Source organism: Prionailurus bengalensis, chromosome E1 (assembly GCF_016509475.1).
Source record: "Prionailurus bengalensis isolate Pbe53 chromosome E1, Fcat_Pben_1.1_paternal_pri, whole genome shotgun sequence".
Taxonomy (NCBI): Eukaryota; Metazoa; Chordata; class Mammalia; order Carnivora; family Felidae; genus Prionailurus; species Prionailurus bengalensis.
In genome coordinates this window covers 47,228,966-47,247,619 of record NC_057347.1, presented here as the reverse complement: position 1 = coordinate 47,247,619, position 18,654 = coordinate 47,228,966, and the positions used below count along the sequence as shown (strand labels likewise).

Genomic DNA, 18,654 nt, shown 5'->3' with positions numbered 1-18,654 from the left:
CAAGAAGTTAAACATAAGCTAAAGTTTTGTCCTCAAATCACAAATATCTGTCCAGGAAAAAAATATATTTACCCCAGTCACCATTTTATATTTGCCGTTTTTAAAGAAACAAGATTAGGAGGGAAAAAAAAAGCATCAAAACAAATACAAACAGATTCTGGTAAGACAGTGAAAGTTTTAAAATTAAGTTTACACTGCAAATACTCAATTACTTTGTTTTGAGAGCGAGCGAGCACAAGCAGGAAAGGGGCAGAGAGAGAGGGAGAGACAGGATCCCAAGCAGGCTCTGCACTGTCAGCGCTTGACACAGGGCTTAACTCATGAACCATGAGATCATGACCGAACCGAAATTCAGTTGGATGCTTAACTAAGTAAGCCACCCAGGCACCCCTGTTACTATTAATTCTTAAGTAAACTACACTCATCATGGGGCTGGAACTCAGGACTCCAAGAGTCACAAGCTCTCCCAACTGAGCCAGACATGCACCCCAATACTCTTTTTTTTTATTTGTTTTGAGAGAGCGAGTACACGTGCACGTGAGCTGGGGAGGGGCAGAGAGAGAGGGAGACAGATAACCCCAAGCAGGCTCCATACTCCCCATGGAGCCTGACGAAGGGCTCCATCTCAGGAATGAGATCATGATCTGAGCTGAAATCAAGAGTCAGATGCTTAACTGAGACACCCAGGAGTCCCTCTATTAATTTAAATAGTAGACTAAAACTGTAGCTATCCCAAGCATAGATTTCTCAAGCAGATCTAGGCCAGGGTGAAGAATTAACTTTATCTTTAATTATTGCCACATGTAAATTTGGAGTAAGATCACTAATTCCCAGAAAAATCTGGATATATCAAGACTGCCACTATTTTAAATATATTCATGTGTAAATGGGAAGATACTACAAGGAAAAGTACAAAGATAATGGTTGAATCAAGGTGATGACCTATTTTGTCATCTTAAATATATACTGATCTAATGTCTGCATATCTAAATATCTCTGAACACAGAAAGGATAGTAATTTCCACTATGAGTTATGCCAATGGAAAACTTACCTTGCCTTCTGTAACCATTCGCAGAGTATCAATTAATCGAAGCTTGATCGGAAGGTCTGTGATTTCCTCGACGTAAGTACAGCACTGTTGAACCATTTTTGCAACAGCCTAAAATAATAAAAACCATTCATAAGCAAGATTCATTTCTCATACAGTTAAAAAAGAAGTATTATGCCCATAACGAAACATAAGGGGTGCCTGGCTGGCTCTGTTCGTAGAGCATGCAACTCTTAATGTGATCTCTGGGTTGTGGATTCGAGTCGGGTGAAGAGGTTACTTAAAAGTAAGGGGTGTCTGGCTGGCTCAGTCAGTGGAGCGTGCAACTCTTGATCTTGGGATTATAGGTTAGAGCCTGATGTTGGGTGTAGAAATTACTTAGAAAAATAAAATCTTGGAGGCACTTTGGTGGCTCAGTTGGTTGTGTCCAACTTCAGCGCAGGTCATGATCTCATGGTTCATGAGTTGGAGCCCCATATCGGGCTCTGCCCTGACAGTGTAGAGCCTTCTTGGGATTTTCTCTCTCTCCCTCCACTCCTCTCTCACTTGCTCGCTCTCCCCAAATAAATAATAAACCTTAAGGTAAAAAAAAAAAAAAAAAAAAAAGAATAGGTATACTTTCCATTCTGTTAAATAAATAAATACACAAATAAAATCTTAAAAAAATAAAAGGGAGGGGGTGCCTGGTGCCTGGCTAGCTCAGTTGGTACAACATGCAACTTTTTTTTTTTTTTTTATGTTTTATTTATTTTTGAGAGAGACAGAGTGAGCAGGGAGGGGCAGAGAGAGAAGGGGAGACACAGAATCTGAAGCAGGCTCCAGGCTCTGAGTTGTCAGCACAAGCCTGACATGGGGCTTCAACTCACAAACCACGAGATCATGGCCTGACTTGAAGTCAGACGCTTAACAGACTGAGCCACCCAGGTGCCCCTAGAGCATGCAACTTTTAATCTCAAGAGCCGTGAGTTCTACCCCCATGTTTGGCATAGAGCTTGCTTAAACAAAAAAAATCAAAATGTCTCTGACAGCTAAGATGTACTGAACACCCAGGAATAACGTAAAAAGGTTAAGAAAACCTCAGGTGCAAAGACTTTACCCCTCCCTACTACAAAGAGCGAACATACATGATTACATAAAAGGGGTATTTGACGATGTCTATTAGAAGGCTTCCTAGCTAGCTTTTTTGGAGCCAAACAAAAAAGCATGGAAGAAGTTGTAACAGACGAAAGGGGGAAAAAGGACAAGAGAAAAGCAGGGGTCACCAGTGGCTATGAACAGCAATGAAGCCACAGCTAGCAGATACTGTGAGTTAAGAAAGAGTCCGTAGCAGAGGCAGAGGGTTTAGCAGCCCCCCCCCCCCCCCCCCGCCGGGCCTCAGGAGGGCGGAGAAGCCACAATCACCCATACTCCCCTCAATGAAACAGGACATTGAAAGTCACAGCATCCCCTGCCCAGGTTTCTCAGATAATGTAAGTGGGTTGGATACATTTCCTCTAGCTCTAACATTCTAGGTCAGGGGTCAGCAAAACTTCTCTGTATGTTTTAGTAAACATTTACACAGTAAATATTTTAAACTTTGTGGGCCATAGGGTTTCTGCCTCAACTATTCAACTGCCTTTGTAACCTCAGAAGCTGCCAGACAATATATAATGGGTGTGGCTGTGTTCCAAAAACTCTATTTACAAAGCTGGCAGGTGGGATTTGGACCGTGGCCTGTAGTTTGCAACCTCGAATATAGACTCTGAACAGCATTATCAGTTATGATAATCATTGAGAATAATAATTAGGACTCTTTGTCATAAAGAAAATGTTAAACTATATTAAATATATTTTGTTTAAGACAGCAGAAAAGTAAACAGAATATCTTGCTGTCAACTGTACCTCAATCATGCTGGGAAAAAAAAAATCCCATTGTATATCTTGCAAAGATTTCCTTAAAAAACAATATTCAGGTAGTTCAGGTCAAACTTCTAATTAACTGAAAAAATGGCCATTCAGAGACACACAGGAGTTCCAGAAAATAAAGGTTTTATTGTAAAACACAACTCTTTCAGCAAGGGTCTGGGACACTTTGTATCTCAAAACATGATCCTTCTGGGGCGCCTGGGTGGCTCAGTCGGTTAAGCGTCCGACTTCGGCTCAGGTCGTGATCTCGCGGTCCGTGAGTTCCAGCCCCCCGTCGGGCTCTGTGCTGACAGCTCAGAGCCTGGAGCCCGTTTCAGATTCTGTGTCTCCCTCTCTCTGACCCTCCCCCGTTCATGCTCTGTCTCGCTCTGTCTCAAAAATAAACGTTAAAAAAAAAAATTAAAAAAAAAAAAACAACCAAAAAACCATGATCCTTCCAACACTAATTATAATAATGATTTCTACAAGGGCATACAAATTAGTAATTCTAAAAGCTGTGTAAAAACTACATTAACAGAAATCAGATGGGGTAAAAGAAAAACAAACAAAACAGTTATATCAATATTCTAATGACAAGTGAACATCCTGCTGCTCTCTGAGAAAAACACAAGTCATTAGGTAAGTCATGGTAGGAGTGAGGCTTACCCCCTGGGCTCAAGTGACAGACAGTGAATTAGAAACCATTAATTTTAAGCAATCCAGAAAAGGTTATTTTAAGAAAATCATTACTTTCTAAGTCTGGTAAAGCAGAAAGAAAAGCTTTAGGTAAAAAGTAATTATGGGAAAAGGAAAGAGACATTCTGAGTCCCTAAGCACCTTCCAGAGCTAAGACATAACATTGTTGTCACGGTGAAAAGGGCAGTGCCACTGCAGTCGGGGTCATCCGTCAGCCAGCTGGGAGAGGGCTCACACTCCTCTTTCTCCGGGACGCTCCCCCCCTCCTGCCCCCCCCCCCCCCCCCCAGACAAATGTAATCAAAACCCTCTCTTCCTCCTATCAGGTCTCCTAGCACCGCTGACATTGTGTGTCACTTACTGTATACTGCTGGGAGTGTGTGTGTAACTTAAAAAAAGTAAAATAAAAAATAAGTCACCTTTAGGGCACTTGTTAAAGAGGTACTACACTACCATCAGGGATCATATTCTGTACTGAACCAAAGGTGACCTGGCACATTTCTTCACATTCCAAGAGTCTTACATAGAAATGTCAGTTTCTCAATCAGAAAAGGGACAGAGTTAACAGTCCCTCTACTAGTTCTGAAATGCTAGGACTCTATTAAACCTTTAGTTTAGGATACGTGCTTTGTTTGAATGGCATCAGTCCTATACAAAACACATTTTCGTTTAAGCCAGGCTACCTCAAGATGTCTAGGGAAGCAGCCCTTTCCAAATCGTCCCATAGCAAGCAAATCTCAGAAAACCAGAGGAAGGCAATGACTCATCTATGCCAGTCTCTCAACCAACTCTATGATGGTCTCTGAAAGCACAGAACTGAGCAACAAAAGGCATATTTAAAGGAATTTCGCATTCACATGTACTAGATTGCCTCAAATCGATGTGAATTCTTTTTTAAAAGATATTTTAAGTAATCTCTACACCCAACACGGGGCTCGAACTCACGACCCCGAGGTCAAAAGTCGCACGCTCCACTGACTGAGCCAGCCAGGTGTCCCTCTATGTTAATTCTTGACAACAAATTATATGCATGTAAACTTATCTAAAAAAAGAACAACAAATTGTTTTTTGCAAAAAATAATTTCACCCACTCTATCACTAAGTTCACTCTAGCTGTAAACTAATAAAACAAGGGATTTGAACAAGAACACCCTATTTGTTTTTTGGTTCTACTACTCCCCTTTTTACAACGTCAATACCTTTATTTGAAAGCAAAAAATAAAAACCCAGAAGCTACTCAGGGAACAGTACTTGAAAGATGAGATGTAAATGACAAAAGTGGACTCTTTTGTACAGAGGGTCATTTAAATATCTCAAGCGAAAGGGGTGCCGGCCAACTCAGTTCATAGAACATGGGGCTCTTGATGTTGGGGTCATGGGTTCAAGCCCCATGTTGGGGATGGAGTTTACTTAAAAAACAAAACAAAAAACCTTAAGCAAAAGAACAGGGAAACAGTAAAATCTAGCTTCCCCAAAACACCAAAAGAGAACATACATAACCTTTAAACAAAATAAGTAGTTAAAATGTCTGAAAAACTGCCTCAAAATAAGTGAAATATTAATTAAATGTTTAATGAAAGACATGATTAAAAAAATTTTTTTTAACCTTTGTTTATTTTTGAGATACAGACAGGCAGAGTGCGAGCAAGGGAGGGGCAGAGAGAGAGGGAGACACAGGATCTGAAGCAGGCTCCAGGCTCTTGAGCTGTCAGCACAGAGCCCAATGCGGGGCTCGAACCCACAGACCACGAGATCATGACCTGAGCCAAAGCTGGAGGCTTATCTGACCGAGCCACTCAGATGCCCCCAAATACATGATTAAGTAAATGATAGATTATCAGCTTGATGGCTTATAACACAATCACTTAAAATAATAAATATGAAGATAGGGAGCAACACGGAAACAGAACAAAGCTGCACCAACATTCTCAGCACAATTTTGTAAAAATATGCAAATATATGAAAACTAGGAGAAAAAACAACATAAAAGCAGCTGACATGAAAATATGGACAGAATTTTTAAAAACCGTCTAGAATGTTGTAATGCTGATTTAACAGTAATTTAAAACAGATTCACAGAAAGGTTTTCTAAATGTCCTTATTTAAATGCAAATGTATTTGTTTTATGAGCAGTCACGAACTCACTTGCTTTAATTGGCTCCGTCTTTTTGACAAAAGCATAATATTTTCATTAAGTAAATCCCATTCTTTAGCCTCATAGCACATCTTCACCACTGCAACTAGGATACGGGATGTAGACACCATATCAGAAGCCTGGAAGAATGAAAATATGCTGAGAGTCAACGGAACATTGTTAAATAAAATCAACGATAACTGAGGTTTCACTATCATCTACTCACGGTGCGGGTCTGTTTCTCCAAAGAGAGAAGGGTTTCAATGACTTCTTGAAGTCTTCCTTCCTAAAACAAAAGATACAAACGAACAATGAAAACACTACCAGCGACACAAAACCAAACAACAGTCTAAAATGAGAGGCTTCTGGGGCGCCTGGGTGGCGCAGTCGGTTAAGCGTCCAACTTCAGCCAGGTCACGATCTCGCGGCCCGTGAGTTCGAGCCCCGCGTCAGGCTCTGGGCTGATGGCTCGGAGCCTGGAGCCTGTTTCCGATTCTGTGTCTCCCTCTCTCTCTGCCCCTCCCCCGTCCATGCTCTGTCTCTCTCTGTCCCAAAAATATATAAACGTTGAAAAAAAAAAATTTAAATGAGAGGTTTCTGACACAAAAAGAAAAAAAATCCATTTTTGAGGAAAAGGTCCATTCCCATTACTATTATTGTTTTGTTCCTTTCCATCGTAGCGCTTGCTTTTCCTGTGGACTCCTTAAGTCAGTGGTTTCCAACTTGGGGTCCACAAGCTATTTTTAACATTTCAAATCACCTAAGAGAAACTGAATATAGAACAATAATTTAACACCTGAGAAAAACCTCAAGTCTTTGTTTTGGATTCTAATTATCAACTCAGTGTGGTAATATCAGATTATCTTGTTCTGAATAGACTCTTAATTGGCAGTCACATGTATCTTTAAAGAAGAAAAATGGGGAAAATGAGTGATTTCTCTATGAAGTCACCATAACAAATACTTTAATACACGAAGTTCTGAGGGGCACCTGAGTGGCTCAGTCAGTTAAACTTCTAACTCTTGATCTCGGCTCAGGTCACGATCTCAACGGTTGGGGAGTTCAAACCCCGTGCTGGGCTTAGCACACTGGTAGCAGAGAGCATGTTTCGGATTCTCTCCTTGTTCCTCCCCCTCTCGCTCTGTCTGTCTCTCTCAAAACAAATAAATAAACTTAAAACATGAAGTTTTGAGGAAAAATAAAAAGGATATCTGGTGGTAAAAGGACAAGAAACCCTGGTTTTATTTTTCAATGACTTTTTTTTTTTTTTTTTTAAAGTAAGCTGTATGGCCAAAGTGGGGCTTGAACTCACGACCCTGAGATCACGAGATGCAGGTTCTGCCGACTGAGCCAGCCAGGTGCCCCTAATTTTTCAATGCCTTTAAAAATAAATTATAACTGGGGCACCTGGGTGGCTCAGTCGGTTGAGCGGCCGACTTCGGCTCAGGGCATGATCTTGCAGTCCGTGAGTTCGAGCCCCGCGTCAGGCTCTGTGCTGACAGCTCGGAGCCTGGAGCCTGTTTCAGATTCTGTGTCTCTTTCTCTCTGACCCTCCCCCATTCATGCTCTCTCTCTGTCTCAAAAATAAATAAACGTTAAAAAAAATTAAAAAAAATAAATTATAACTGTGCTTAAAGGAAATAAAGACCACCTGAGAATATCCATACATGCTATACCAAAGGTCATGCCTTTAAGCAGATACTGATCCAAATGGAATATACCCCTTTTGGTCAACTGATAATGACCTCCATCTCATATGCAAAAACAAAATATTCCCCCTGGGGCGCACATTAGAAAACAGGAGTAACAAAATTCAAATCATATAAACCTAAATGATAATACACCAGGACTAAAATAAGCCATCCTATTAGAAACCACACATTTTAATAAAAACAAAACCAGCCCACAGCAAAAAAAAATTACAAGTATTTAAGATCCTGGTATTAATAACAATGAATGAATCAAAAGTGATAAGGATTTTATTTTGAAATTGTTTTTCTAACTATAAATGAAAAAAAATTAAGTTTATTTTGAGTGAGTGAGAGAGAGAGAGAGAGAGAGAGCGCGCGCGGCTGTGCAGGACAGCAGGGCAGGGACAGAGAGAGAGAGGTAGAGAGAGAGAGAATCCCAAGCAGGCTCCGGGCTGTCAGTGTGGGGGGGAAGGGGGGCTCCAATTCACGTACTGTGAGATTCAGAACTGAGCCAAAATCAAGAGCTGGATGCTTAACCGATTGAGCCTTTTTTTAAGATTTTATTTTTAGGTAATCTCTACACCCAACATGGGCTCAAACTCACAACCCTGCGATCAAGAGCCATGTGCTCCACCAACTGAGCCAGCCAGGAGCCCCAGAACTTTTTTTTATTTTAATGACATTCACGGACAGTACGTGAGTACCACTCGTTTAATGATCAAAGAAAGTAATTAAACAGTTTTTGAATTAAGGACACAGATAATGTTTGGGTTTTTCAAAATACTTTCTATATTTTCCAAAATAACGTTTAAACTATGAATTTTCTATGGAGTACAGATTATGTACTGTATGGTCATTGTTTGAATTTTCTTTAACTCTGAAATATATGGTTACTGTAATTAAATCTGAAACACCATGACTAGCGTTGTAACAATGTTTCCTACGCAAAGGAGAGCATCAGTTCTGAAAACTCTACAGATTCATGTGTACAATAAAGGCTAACTAAATGCCCATCAGAGGAAAAGAACAAAGAACAACTCCATAAATTCTCCAAAGTTAAAAGCTAATAAATCATAGAAGATCAAAGAATCTCAGAACTTAAAGACTGCCACAGATTATTTAATCCAATCAACTCACTTTAGATTTTTTTTTAATGTTCATTTATTTTTGAGAGAGAGAGAGAGACTGCGAGCAGGAAAGATGTAGAGAGAGAGAGGAAGACACAGAATCCGAAGCAGGCTCCAGGCTCTGTGCTGTCAGCACAAAGCTGGAGGCTCATAAGCCATGAAATCATGACCTTAGCCAAAGTCGGATGTTTAATGACTGAGCCACCCAGGCACCCGCTGTTTATGGTATTTTAATTCAGAAGTACGGTTTTTTTTGGTAAGTTGATTTATTTTGAGAGACAGCACACAAGAGCACAGGAGGGGGAGAGGGAGAGAGAGTCCCAGGTGGGCCCCACACTATTAGTGCAGAGCCCAATGTGGGACTTGAACCCACAAACTGTGAGATCATGACTTGAGCCAAAATCAAGAGTCAGCCACTTAACTGACTGAGCCATCCAGGTGCCCCAGAAGTATAGGGTTTTTTTTTTTTCAACGTTTATTTTATTTTTGGGACAGAGAGAGACAGAGCATGAACGGGGGAGGGGCAGAGAGAGAGGGAGACACAGAATCGGAAACAGGTTCCAGGCTCTGAGCCATCAGCCCAGAGCCCGACGCGGGGCTGGAACTCACGGACCGCGAGATCGTGACCTGGCTGAAGTTGGACGCTTAACCGACTGCGCCACCCAGGCGCCCCCCAGAAGTATAGGTTTTAAAGAACCGCATTCTAGGGGCACCTGGGTGGTTCAGTCAGTTAAGTGGCCAACTCAGGCTCAGGTCATGATGTCACAGTTCATGAGTTTGAGCCCCATGTCGTGCTCTTTCCTGACAGCTTGGAGTCTGCTAAGGATTCTGTATCTCCCTGTCTCTCTACCCCTCCCCACTTAAACTCTCTCTCTCTCTCTCTCAAACAAACAAACAAACAGGGGCACCTGGGTGGCTCAGTCGGTTGAGTGTCCGACTTCGGCTCAGTTCATGATCTCATGGTTCAGTGAGTTCGAGCCCCTTGTTAGGCTCTGTGCTGACAGTTCAGAGCCTGGAGCCTGCTTCAGATTCTGTGTCCCCCTCTCTCTCCGTCCCACCCCTGCTTGTGCTGTCTCTCTCTTTCAAAAATGAATAAACATAAAGAAAATTAAAACAAAACTAAATACATTAAAAAAAAAAGCAGAAAAAAACAAACCAGTAAAAGAACTGTACTCTTCATGTGAAGAAATCACATACTGCTTTAGAGCCATCATCTGCGGGTATCAACAAAACATCAGAGGTCACCTTCTCAGGAAGGCATTCTTAAATAACTCTCCGGAAGTCAGTAATCATTCAGCACTTCCTTAACTAACAAGCCCACTGACTTTCTGCTTTGTAATGACCCCAAACTCTTTTCTCTTTTAATGTTCATGGTCTCTCTAATCTCACTAGAATGTAAATTCTGCAAGAGGAGGGACTGTGTCTATACTCTTCACCAATGCAGCTCAGTACCTGGCCAAGCACATGATGTTGCTTCTGTAGCTACTACGGTACATCCCTCTATACCTTGTACTACAGTCATTAATGTGCATGTCTTGCCTCCTAAGTGGTCCGTAACTTCCTTCAGGGGTGGACCTTGTTCGATTGTTTCCCTCACACCAACTTGTACATAGTATGCACTGAATGGCTGGACCACAACTAGCAGATGATCTTAATGGCTTACAACTTCTGACTCACCTCGAGATTATGACCTAAGCCGAAGTCAGACACTCAACCAACTGAGCCACCCAGGTACCCAAAATTCCTGATTCTTACTGTCAAGGTAAGTAGGATGTGGTAAGTTATATGGCCGGCAATTCAGTTCTATCTGGGGGATGCTACCATCAACTTCAATAAATACAACTCCCAATTCTCTAATTATTCCACTTTTTTTCTCCAAATCTTCCACGGTCAATGCTATGGCTAACCACCTTCCTCCTTTCCTAACTATTCACAGTTCTTGAAATTCCACCCCATCTTGCTGCCTTTCAACTCAGAGGAAGGAGACGGTCAAAGCTACCAAAACCAACTCATTAGAACATGTGACTTTTGTGACTCACTTTTCTCATTAAAATCTTTGTAAATGAGGTAACTTACTAAGGAGTTTGTTCAACATACATATCAATGTATATTTGTTCAACATACATATCATCAACATACATATCAATGTATGTTATGTATCTGTAAGTTCTCTATGTTTCTACCTTTTACCTCCTAAATGGATCCAACCTTTCAATGACTTGTTAAACAACCTACACAAGAAAAAGGCCAATAAAAAGTTAACCACACGTAGTTGAAATTTAAAGCTAATCCAGTATTTTTACATGACCTATTTCTTTAAAAAAAATTTTTTTTGGGGGCGCCTGGGTGGCGCAGTCGGTTGAGCGTCCGACTTCAGCCAGGTCACGATCTCGCGGTCCGGGAGTTCGAGCCCCGCGTCGGGCTCTGGGCTGATGGCTCAGAGCCTGGAGCCTGTTTCCGATTCTGTGTCTCCCTCTCTCTCTGCCCCTCCCCCGTTCATGCTCTGTCTCTCTCTGTCCCAAAAAAATAAATTAAAAAAAAAAAAATTTTTTTTACTGTTATTTTTGAGAGAGAGAGAGAGAGAGAGAGAGCGAGCATGAGCAGGCAGAGAGAGAGGGAGACAGGCTCCAGGCTCTGAAGCAGGCTCCAGGCTCCAGCTATCAGCACAGAGCCCGACATGGGGCTCAAACTCACCAACTGTGAGATCGTGACCTGGCCGAGGTCAGATGCTCAACCAAATGTGCCACCCAGAAGCCCCTAACGTTACCTATTTCTTAAGAGGGTCTTTATGTCCGAGCTGCTGGCAATCAATAAACTGTTTTACATTTCACCTCCTCCGGGAGAAGAGGCTGCAGGTAACCAAATGAAATGGAAAGACATGAAGAAGGAGAACCAAAGGATACATTCAATTTAAGAATACAATCCCCAAACAACCACGTACCAAATATAGTGTAATCGAAAAGGGGGGTGGTGATCCTCTGTGTAGTAAGAACTGCTAAATACTACATACAGTTCAGAAAAGGCCCTCTTCAGATTAATTTTTAACTTCTTAGCTAATAGGACGGTGAAGCCCTAACCATTATCAAGAACTGGTATCACTTTTATTGTTTCATCAATCAAATACCAATCACAGAGGCAGCAGAGGAGAACGTAACGGTTAAAAACACAGGCTCTGCAGCCAGACTGCTTGGGTCTAAATCCCAGGCCCACCACTGTGCTACCTAGGGCAAGACCCTCATGCTCTCTGACCCTTAATTTTCTCTTAAATGAAATGAGCATAAAAAAATAATTCCTGCCCCACAGGGTTGCTGTAAGGATTAAAGCAATACTTATGAAGACATGCCTGGAATATACTAGGTACGTTATCTTCATCATAACAGCTAACATTATATAGAAAGTACACAGCAATAAATATTAGTGACTGGTGTTCTATGTTGAGTGTTAGGACACAGAAACAGAGTCGTAGTAAGTCACAACTGTAGGAGATTCAAATGGCCTGGATTCGTCAATTTTACCACCCAGGTCTAGACTTCAGGATGCCTTCTGAAGGTTTCTGCTCTCTGCTTTTCTCACTGGGTATATTCTTATTAAGTTTCTATACACACAATTTTTACCTGCAAATGTTGTTCACATTAAGAATAAAAATTGTCTTGGGGCACCCAGGTGGCTCAGTCAGTTGAGCATCTGACTCTTGGTTTTGGCTCAGGTCATAATCTTGAGGTTTGTGGAATCAAGTCCCAAGTCGGCTCTGCACTGATAATGGGAAGCTTGCTTGGGATTCTCTCTCTCTCTCTCGCCTCTACCCCACTCATTAGTGCAAGAACTCGTACTCTCACTCTCTTAAAATAAACATCATAAAAATAAAAAATAAATTAAAAATGCTGTAAGGAAAATAAGCACGGGAGCAAGTCTCTTAAAGATATCGTGAGATGTAGCAAAACGAACACTACCTGTTGCCAGGAGACCTGAGCTTGATCTGGCTTTGCTGTAGACCTTGGATAAACCACTTAAGCTGCCCGAACCTTAGTTTTTTCACAAGTAAAGTAAAAACAACAAAACTTTCTTCAGTTTTACTGATGGGCTTAAAGTGAAAAAGCAAAAGAATGCATGCTAAAGTGTCCCATACATTCCAATGTAAAAATACAATGCTTTAAATAGGTATTTTCTTACATTTGGCAGAATGGTTAGAAAATATAAGATGACAAACAGAAGGCAAAACAAAACTTAAAAAAAAAAATTAACTAGACTGTAAGACAATCGTCTAATCCAAAAGTTGAAAATTGTGGGTTTGCATTAAAAAACAAAACCACAGACATTTATGCTCTCCCATCCCCAGCCCTCTACCTTCCTCCCTCACAAAAAGAATCCACACCTGTACCCTGTTTTGTTCCACTGGCACACTGGCTTAAAAAAAAAAAAAAAAAAAATCCAGGAGCACCGGGTGGCTTAGTGGGTTGAGCCTCTGACATTTGACTTCGGCTCAGGTCATGATCTAATGGTTTGTGGGACGGAACCCCTTGGCAGAGCTTGCTTGGGATGCTCTCGCTCTCTCTCTGTCCTTCTCCAGCTTGTGCACACGTGTCTTCTCTCTCTCAAAAATAAACAAACTTAAAAAAAAAAAATTCAAACGGCTTTTATTTTACATAGTTTAACAGGCCACAACATTCTCTGTTTTAAACATTTCTGCTACCCACTTGACACCTAAAAAGGCATTTGAGTTTGCAAGTCTTTCCAACTGTCTTGAACACATAACCATAATATCCTACATAAACGCCATACACGTGATTACTACAACTGTAGCAGTGAATTGTTTTTTTTTTCTTACTGGCCTATAAGCTCTCTGAGGGCAAGAGCTTTGTCTAATAACCTTTATACTCCCCACAACGTCTAGCATGGACTACTGACAGTAGGCTATCAGAAATTGGTAAAGGGAAGATTTTTTTTCTCCCAGGTCTCAGCTCTAGGCATAGCTGTACTTCTTTTCAGCAAACGGTTTCTTCCTTATGGAAACCAGCAATCTATTAATTCCAAAGTGCTGGTTCAGGGGCTGACTCTGGACCGTAGGTATGTTTTGTCTGATCTATGCGGTATTGGCTCAAAAGGTGTTTTAAAACACATCTGTGTCTGGATTCTAAATACTGAGGCAATTCGTATAAAACAAATCCATACCCCTGGTTTCTCCCTCAAATTAGAAGAGTTGAGGTCTGGCTGTCATGCCCAATTGGCAAAGATTAACTGGAGGTGAGGAGTTACTCCCCCCCCCTTCCCTGGATAAGTGGTCAGAAGTTGGCTCAGGATTTCATTACACTTGGCTCACTAGGCAGGAGAGCATGGAGACAGCACAAGCTCCAGAATCAGTCTGCTTGCTCTGCATCCTGGCTCCATCACTCTACTAACTGTATGACCTTGGGGCACGTGACTCAACTCCTCTTAGACTCTTTTCTTGTCTGTAAAACAACAACACCTATCACATGGGGCTAAGGTGAGGCCCGAACGTGCTAATGCATGTAAGCACGCAGAAGGCTGCCTGGCAGTGTAGAAAATACTCGACACATGCCAGCTATCGTTATCTGCCTGGCACTGTCGGGGTTTTCCAACTCTCATGTAAGTGAGGATGTTTCTTTACACAAGCTGCTAGAAAGTTCAGAGATGAATTTATGGCTCCCCGCCATCAAGTGTACTGACGCTAAGAAATTCAGGTGTATCAACTTCATCAGCCTTCCCTATCCCTGTCTTTTTAAAGCCCCACTAAATCCTTTATCAGAAAAAAAGGGAAGCAGTGGAAAGGTTGTTTTTTTAAGAAATATTACTATGAAATATTACTTGACACTCCTCCTGTCCCTGAATTAGTTGCACTTAAATGTACTTCTGTGGTAAGCACCTTAAGAGACAAAAACAACCCTATTAGGACATGCATCCCAGGTGAATAGCAACAAATATTTGTGGCTAGATTGATCAAGGAATTTAATGAGGCCTGAGCGTAATCCTTAGCAACAGCCCATGACGGGAATTGATTCCACAACCATTCAAAGCCTAGTCAGACAAATCTAGTTTTGAAACCCTGGTTCTGTTCCTACCTGTGTTCCACAAATACCTCCAGGAGGCTTGGTTTCTTTATATGCAAAATGGTACATAAAGTTGCCTGACACATATCAGGAGATGTGAAAAATGTTCGGATCAAGTTCAATTTCTATTCCAGGGGAGATAAGCAGTTGGACTAAAACCACGGTTCATGACCTCCCCTAATTAGGTTATTCTGCACTGCTGTGCCTGTTAGTCTTTGCGGCTGCAGTTCCCGCTCTGGGGACGACTCCTCCCCATCCCAATTTTCTTCCTCAAGGCAGGCCCAAAACAAACGTCAACTTCTCCGTAAAACCTTCCCTTATCCCACCAGTAAAAAAAACAACAGCTTCCTTCTCTGCGTCCCAATAAGCACTTTTATACTTGTGTAACACGCACCACCATGCCTGACTCGTCTAATTCGTTATATATACGAACTCCTTAAGGGCAGGGGTCCTGCGCTCATCACCTTCGTCCTGTTTCACTTTCCTACTGCTTCTCCTGGCTATAGGCCAGGAACATCCCATGATCCATAAACAACTTAACGACATACGTTCATTCAGCCAGAGTAAGAGAACTCAACTCTCTGATCTAGCCTGAACGCTAAAGCGGCCGTAACCCCTGGGAAACTGTTAAAGTAAACGATAAACAGTCCCGAGAAAAGGCAAAGAGTACTGTGAGGCCCCAACTCCTCCGGGAAGTGGCCATCAGTCCAGGGGAAGAGTTTGGGAAGCTGTATGCACCAGCGTACTCCCGCTGCGGGGCACACCTGGGACCTCCTGCTCACGCAGGCCCAACTCGGGCTGGGCAGGCAGTGGGGGACGCACCCTTCAGCCCGCAGGCCCCCTGAGGCCTAAGCAAGCTCCGCGCCGTGACTCAGCCCTTGGCGCCCGCGAACAGCCAGCCGGCCTCCCCTCACCTTGGCCAGCTTCTCGCACTCTGGCAGTCGCTGATCCACCGTGGCGCTGTAGTCCACCTCCATCTTGACGATGCGCCCATCAGCCCGCTCTGAGCCGCCGTCCGCCATGGTCCCGGCCTGAACGTCCCTTGATGTCCCCCTGCTTCGGCCACCACTCGTCACCCACACCGGAAGCCGCCTGCGCACCCACTCAGGCAGTGCGTCGGGAGCCCGCGCGAAGGACCCCCACGAGGCCCCCTGCGCTGGCCGCCAGTCAGGCACTGCCTCAGACAGCCCTGGGGGCGGGGCGGAGGGCGGGGCTCGCCCTCGAGCCTGCAGCTCACGTCCGGTTTTGCCTTGATAACCGACTTTCATCCACGGCTTTTGCGGTGAGAAAAGCTAGTGTAATAGAGTAGGCCATCCCATATACTCTTACGTCTCCCTGCTTTGCAAATATTATTTCTCAGAGCCGTGGGCCAGTCGCTTAGCTTTTCTTGGATCTCCGTTTTCTCATCTCTGCATGAGCAGGCTGAAATCCTAAAGAAAAAAGTTTCATCTGGTTGAGAATCTTGGTTTAATCTGTGGGATCTCTCAAAGCTCAAAGAGAAGGTATGACAGCGGCTCAGTAATACAACAAGTACTTTTTGTTTGTTTTCATTTTTACTATAATCCACTACGTGGGTAAGAAGAATCTTTAGAAAGATTTTGTTGACTTTTCTTTGTAGGACTCTCGTGAGCATCAAATGAGATTTTACGCATGCAGGATTATTTCCATTTTTAAGGACCGTGCAAGTTTTCATTAGCATCTTCATCGTCTGGGTCCCTATTTAACAGCTTAGGATGCTTGAAAGTGAAAATGAGGTTGTGTGTGGTGTGGTCCAAGTATAAACCGTAGCTTCCAAAGCAAATGGGAAATCTTAGAATGGTCTACCTGTTAGCGAATTAAATCAGCACCAACATCCCTTTTTATATACTGAATAGACCTCCTTTTGTTGTTTTTGTTTGTTTTTACTGTTCTGTAATGAAAATCATGGGTAATATAACCCACCTGCACACATAATTAAACACGACAACAACAAAACACCCTAGCTGTAATGTAAAGGAGAAGCATCGCAAAATAGCAAAATAATAATACTTCAGAATATAAAGGCTAGGGGCGCCTGGCGGGCTCAGTTGGAGGAGCAGGCAACTCTTGATCTCTGGGTCCTGAGTTCCAGCCCAACCTCAGGTGTAGAGATTACTTACGTAAATAAATGAATAAACTTCAGAATTTAAAGGCTAAGACATGTCTACTATAGAAAATAAAAAAGAAGCAGTTGTGTGGTTGTTCACACACATATCTGTGAAATCAGAAGTTGCAACCTCAATAGGTTGGTTCCCCAAGCATCGTAAGGATTTACTGTGGGTGACATGATTTCTCCAAAATGGTGTACAACTTCTTGGTGAAGTTCTGACTCTGTGAAAGTACAATTTTCCATTGTTTTTTTTTTTTACATAGAAGAATTCTTAGAAATTTTAGTGTATATTAAAACGTCAAAAAAGAGCATATGTAAAGTGAAGTTCGAGTCTAGGCCTCAGACACATAAGTGGGTGTCTGGCAGGACGTTGAAAAGTCAGGTGGAGGGGCGCCTGGGTGGCTCTGTCGCTTAAGCAGCCGACTTTGGCTCAGGTCGTGATCTGGCCGTTTGTGGGCTGGAGCTCTATGTCCGGGTCTGTGCTGACAGCTCAGAGCCTGGAGGCTGTTCGGAATTTGTGTCTCCCTCTCTCTCTGCCCCTCCCCCACTCACACTCTGGCTGTCTTCTTCAAAATTTGTTAAGGAAAACAAATTTTTTTTTAAAGAAAGAAAAATCCGATGGATTGTGGGACAATATTTTACCATGCAGGTTTGTCGCATCGTAGATGTCTGGCATCCCAATTACATGCTGATCCCCCTTACCCCCCAGTGATCTTGACAACCTGAAATACCCACACAAATTTCTAAAACGCATTTCTAGGAGCCAGTATTGTTGAGAGCACTAGGCTGAGCTGTTTCTGGCTCTGTATTCAGTGTGCAGTTGGTTTGGTGAAGAGTAGACAAAGCATTTGGAGGTCTACCGTTTTGTGTCAAGAATGTGAAAAGACAAAAAGTAACAAAGTTGGGGTGGAGTAAATCTGGAGTAAATCCTGGTTTCCAGGACTCAAAAAGAGTGAGAGAGGGTGGAGAAAACTCCACCAAACTGAAGCCCTTCCTTGCTAGGCCTGGAGGAAATGAACAATGAAAGCACTTTGAAATCTAAGGGAAAGCTTACAAAGGAAGCAACAACAACCAAGTGAAATAAATAAAGAAGAAACCCGGTGAAAGACTGAGCAAGAGAGAAAATAGGTGAGACGGTTACGTAGACGCTTTATAAATCCTTTATTTGTCTGAATCGGACATCGTAAGAAAGAATTTAGTTTCAGGAGAGAAAAATTAGCAAAGAATAAGGAATCTAAAAGGTAGAGATGAAACCTCTACAGAAATGTAAAGAGGGATGGAAATTAAGATGCACACACTGGGGGTGCCTGCGTGGCTCAGCCGGTTAGGCGTCCAACTCTTAATTTTGGCTCAGGTCATGATTTCATGATGCCTGCATTCGAGCCCCTGGGATTCTCTGTCTCCCTCCCTCTGCCTCTCTCTTTCTCTCTCTCAGAAGTAAACAAATAAACATTAAAAAGAGAGAGATGGACAACTAGTTGGGACACCTGGCCGGCTCAGTCGGTAGAGCATGCGACTTTTAGTCTTGGGGTTCTGAGTTCAAGCTCCACGTTGGACCTAGAGATTTAAAAAACAAAGAATGAGGGTGGTGAGTTTGACCCCCACTTGAGCAGTAGAGATTACTTAAAAATAAATAACAAAAAAAAAAGGGGAACGTGCTAGTCCCCCAGCAAGGCTTGACTTTATCACTATTTTTTGTTTTGGGTTGGACTTGATAAACTGAACAAATTTGTCTCTTCCTCATTCTTGAAAGCCTCCTCCTCCCCTTCCCTTTCACTTGTTTTTCTGTGGAATCCTTTGTTCCAAGAACTCAGTACAGATATTGACATGCCGCCCTCAATGTATACTTAGTAACGAGACTCAGATGGCCCCGCCAGCTCT

General features: G+C 42.5%; 2 protein-coding genes across 4 annotated transcripts in view; one reads left to right on the top strand and one right to left on the bottom strand.

Annotated features, from left to right (window-relative positions):
- The window catches only part of PSMD12 (proteasome 26S subunit, non-ATPase 12), a 30,536-nt gene extending 14,766 nt beyond the window's left edge, over positions 1–15,770 (bottom strand). Inside the window, exons 1-4 of the mRNA XM_043585052.1 lie at positions 15,560–15,770; positions 5,989–6,048; positions 5,774–5,902; positions 1,053–1,160 (exon numbers count right to left, since the gene is read on the bottom strand). Coding sequence (XP_043440987.1) covers positions 1,053–1,160; positions 5,774–5,902; positions 5,989–6,048; positions 15,560–15,667 — 405 coding nt within the window. The 5' untranslated portion in view covers positions 15,668–15,770. The remainder of the gene's footprint in view (positions 1–1,052; positions 1,161–5,773; positions 5,903–5,988; positions 6,049–15,559) is intronic.
- A 105-nt stretch (positions 15,771–15,875) lies between these two features.
- Positions 15,876–18,654, top strand: part of PITPNC1 (phosphatidylinositol transfer protein cytoplasmic 1) — a 274,075-nt gene continuing 271,296 nt past the window's right edge. Inside the window, exons 1-2 of one of the 3 annotated variants that reach the window (XM_043585058.1) lie at positions 15,989–16,147; positions 17,776–17,901. The gene's annotated coding sequence lies outside the window, so the exon portion shown is untranslated. Of the gene's footprint in view, positions 16,148–17,775; positions 17,902–18,654 lie in introns of all 3 variants that reach the window. The other 2 variants (XM_043585056.1, XM_043585059.1) reach the window with 2 other exon arrangements.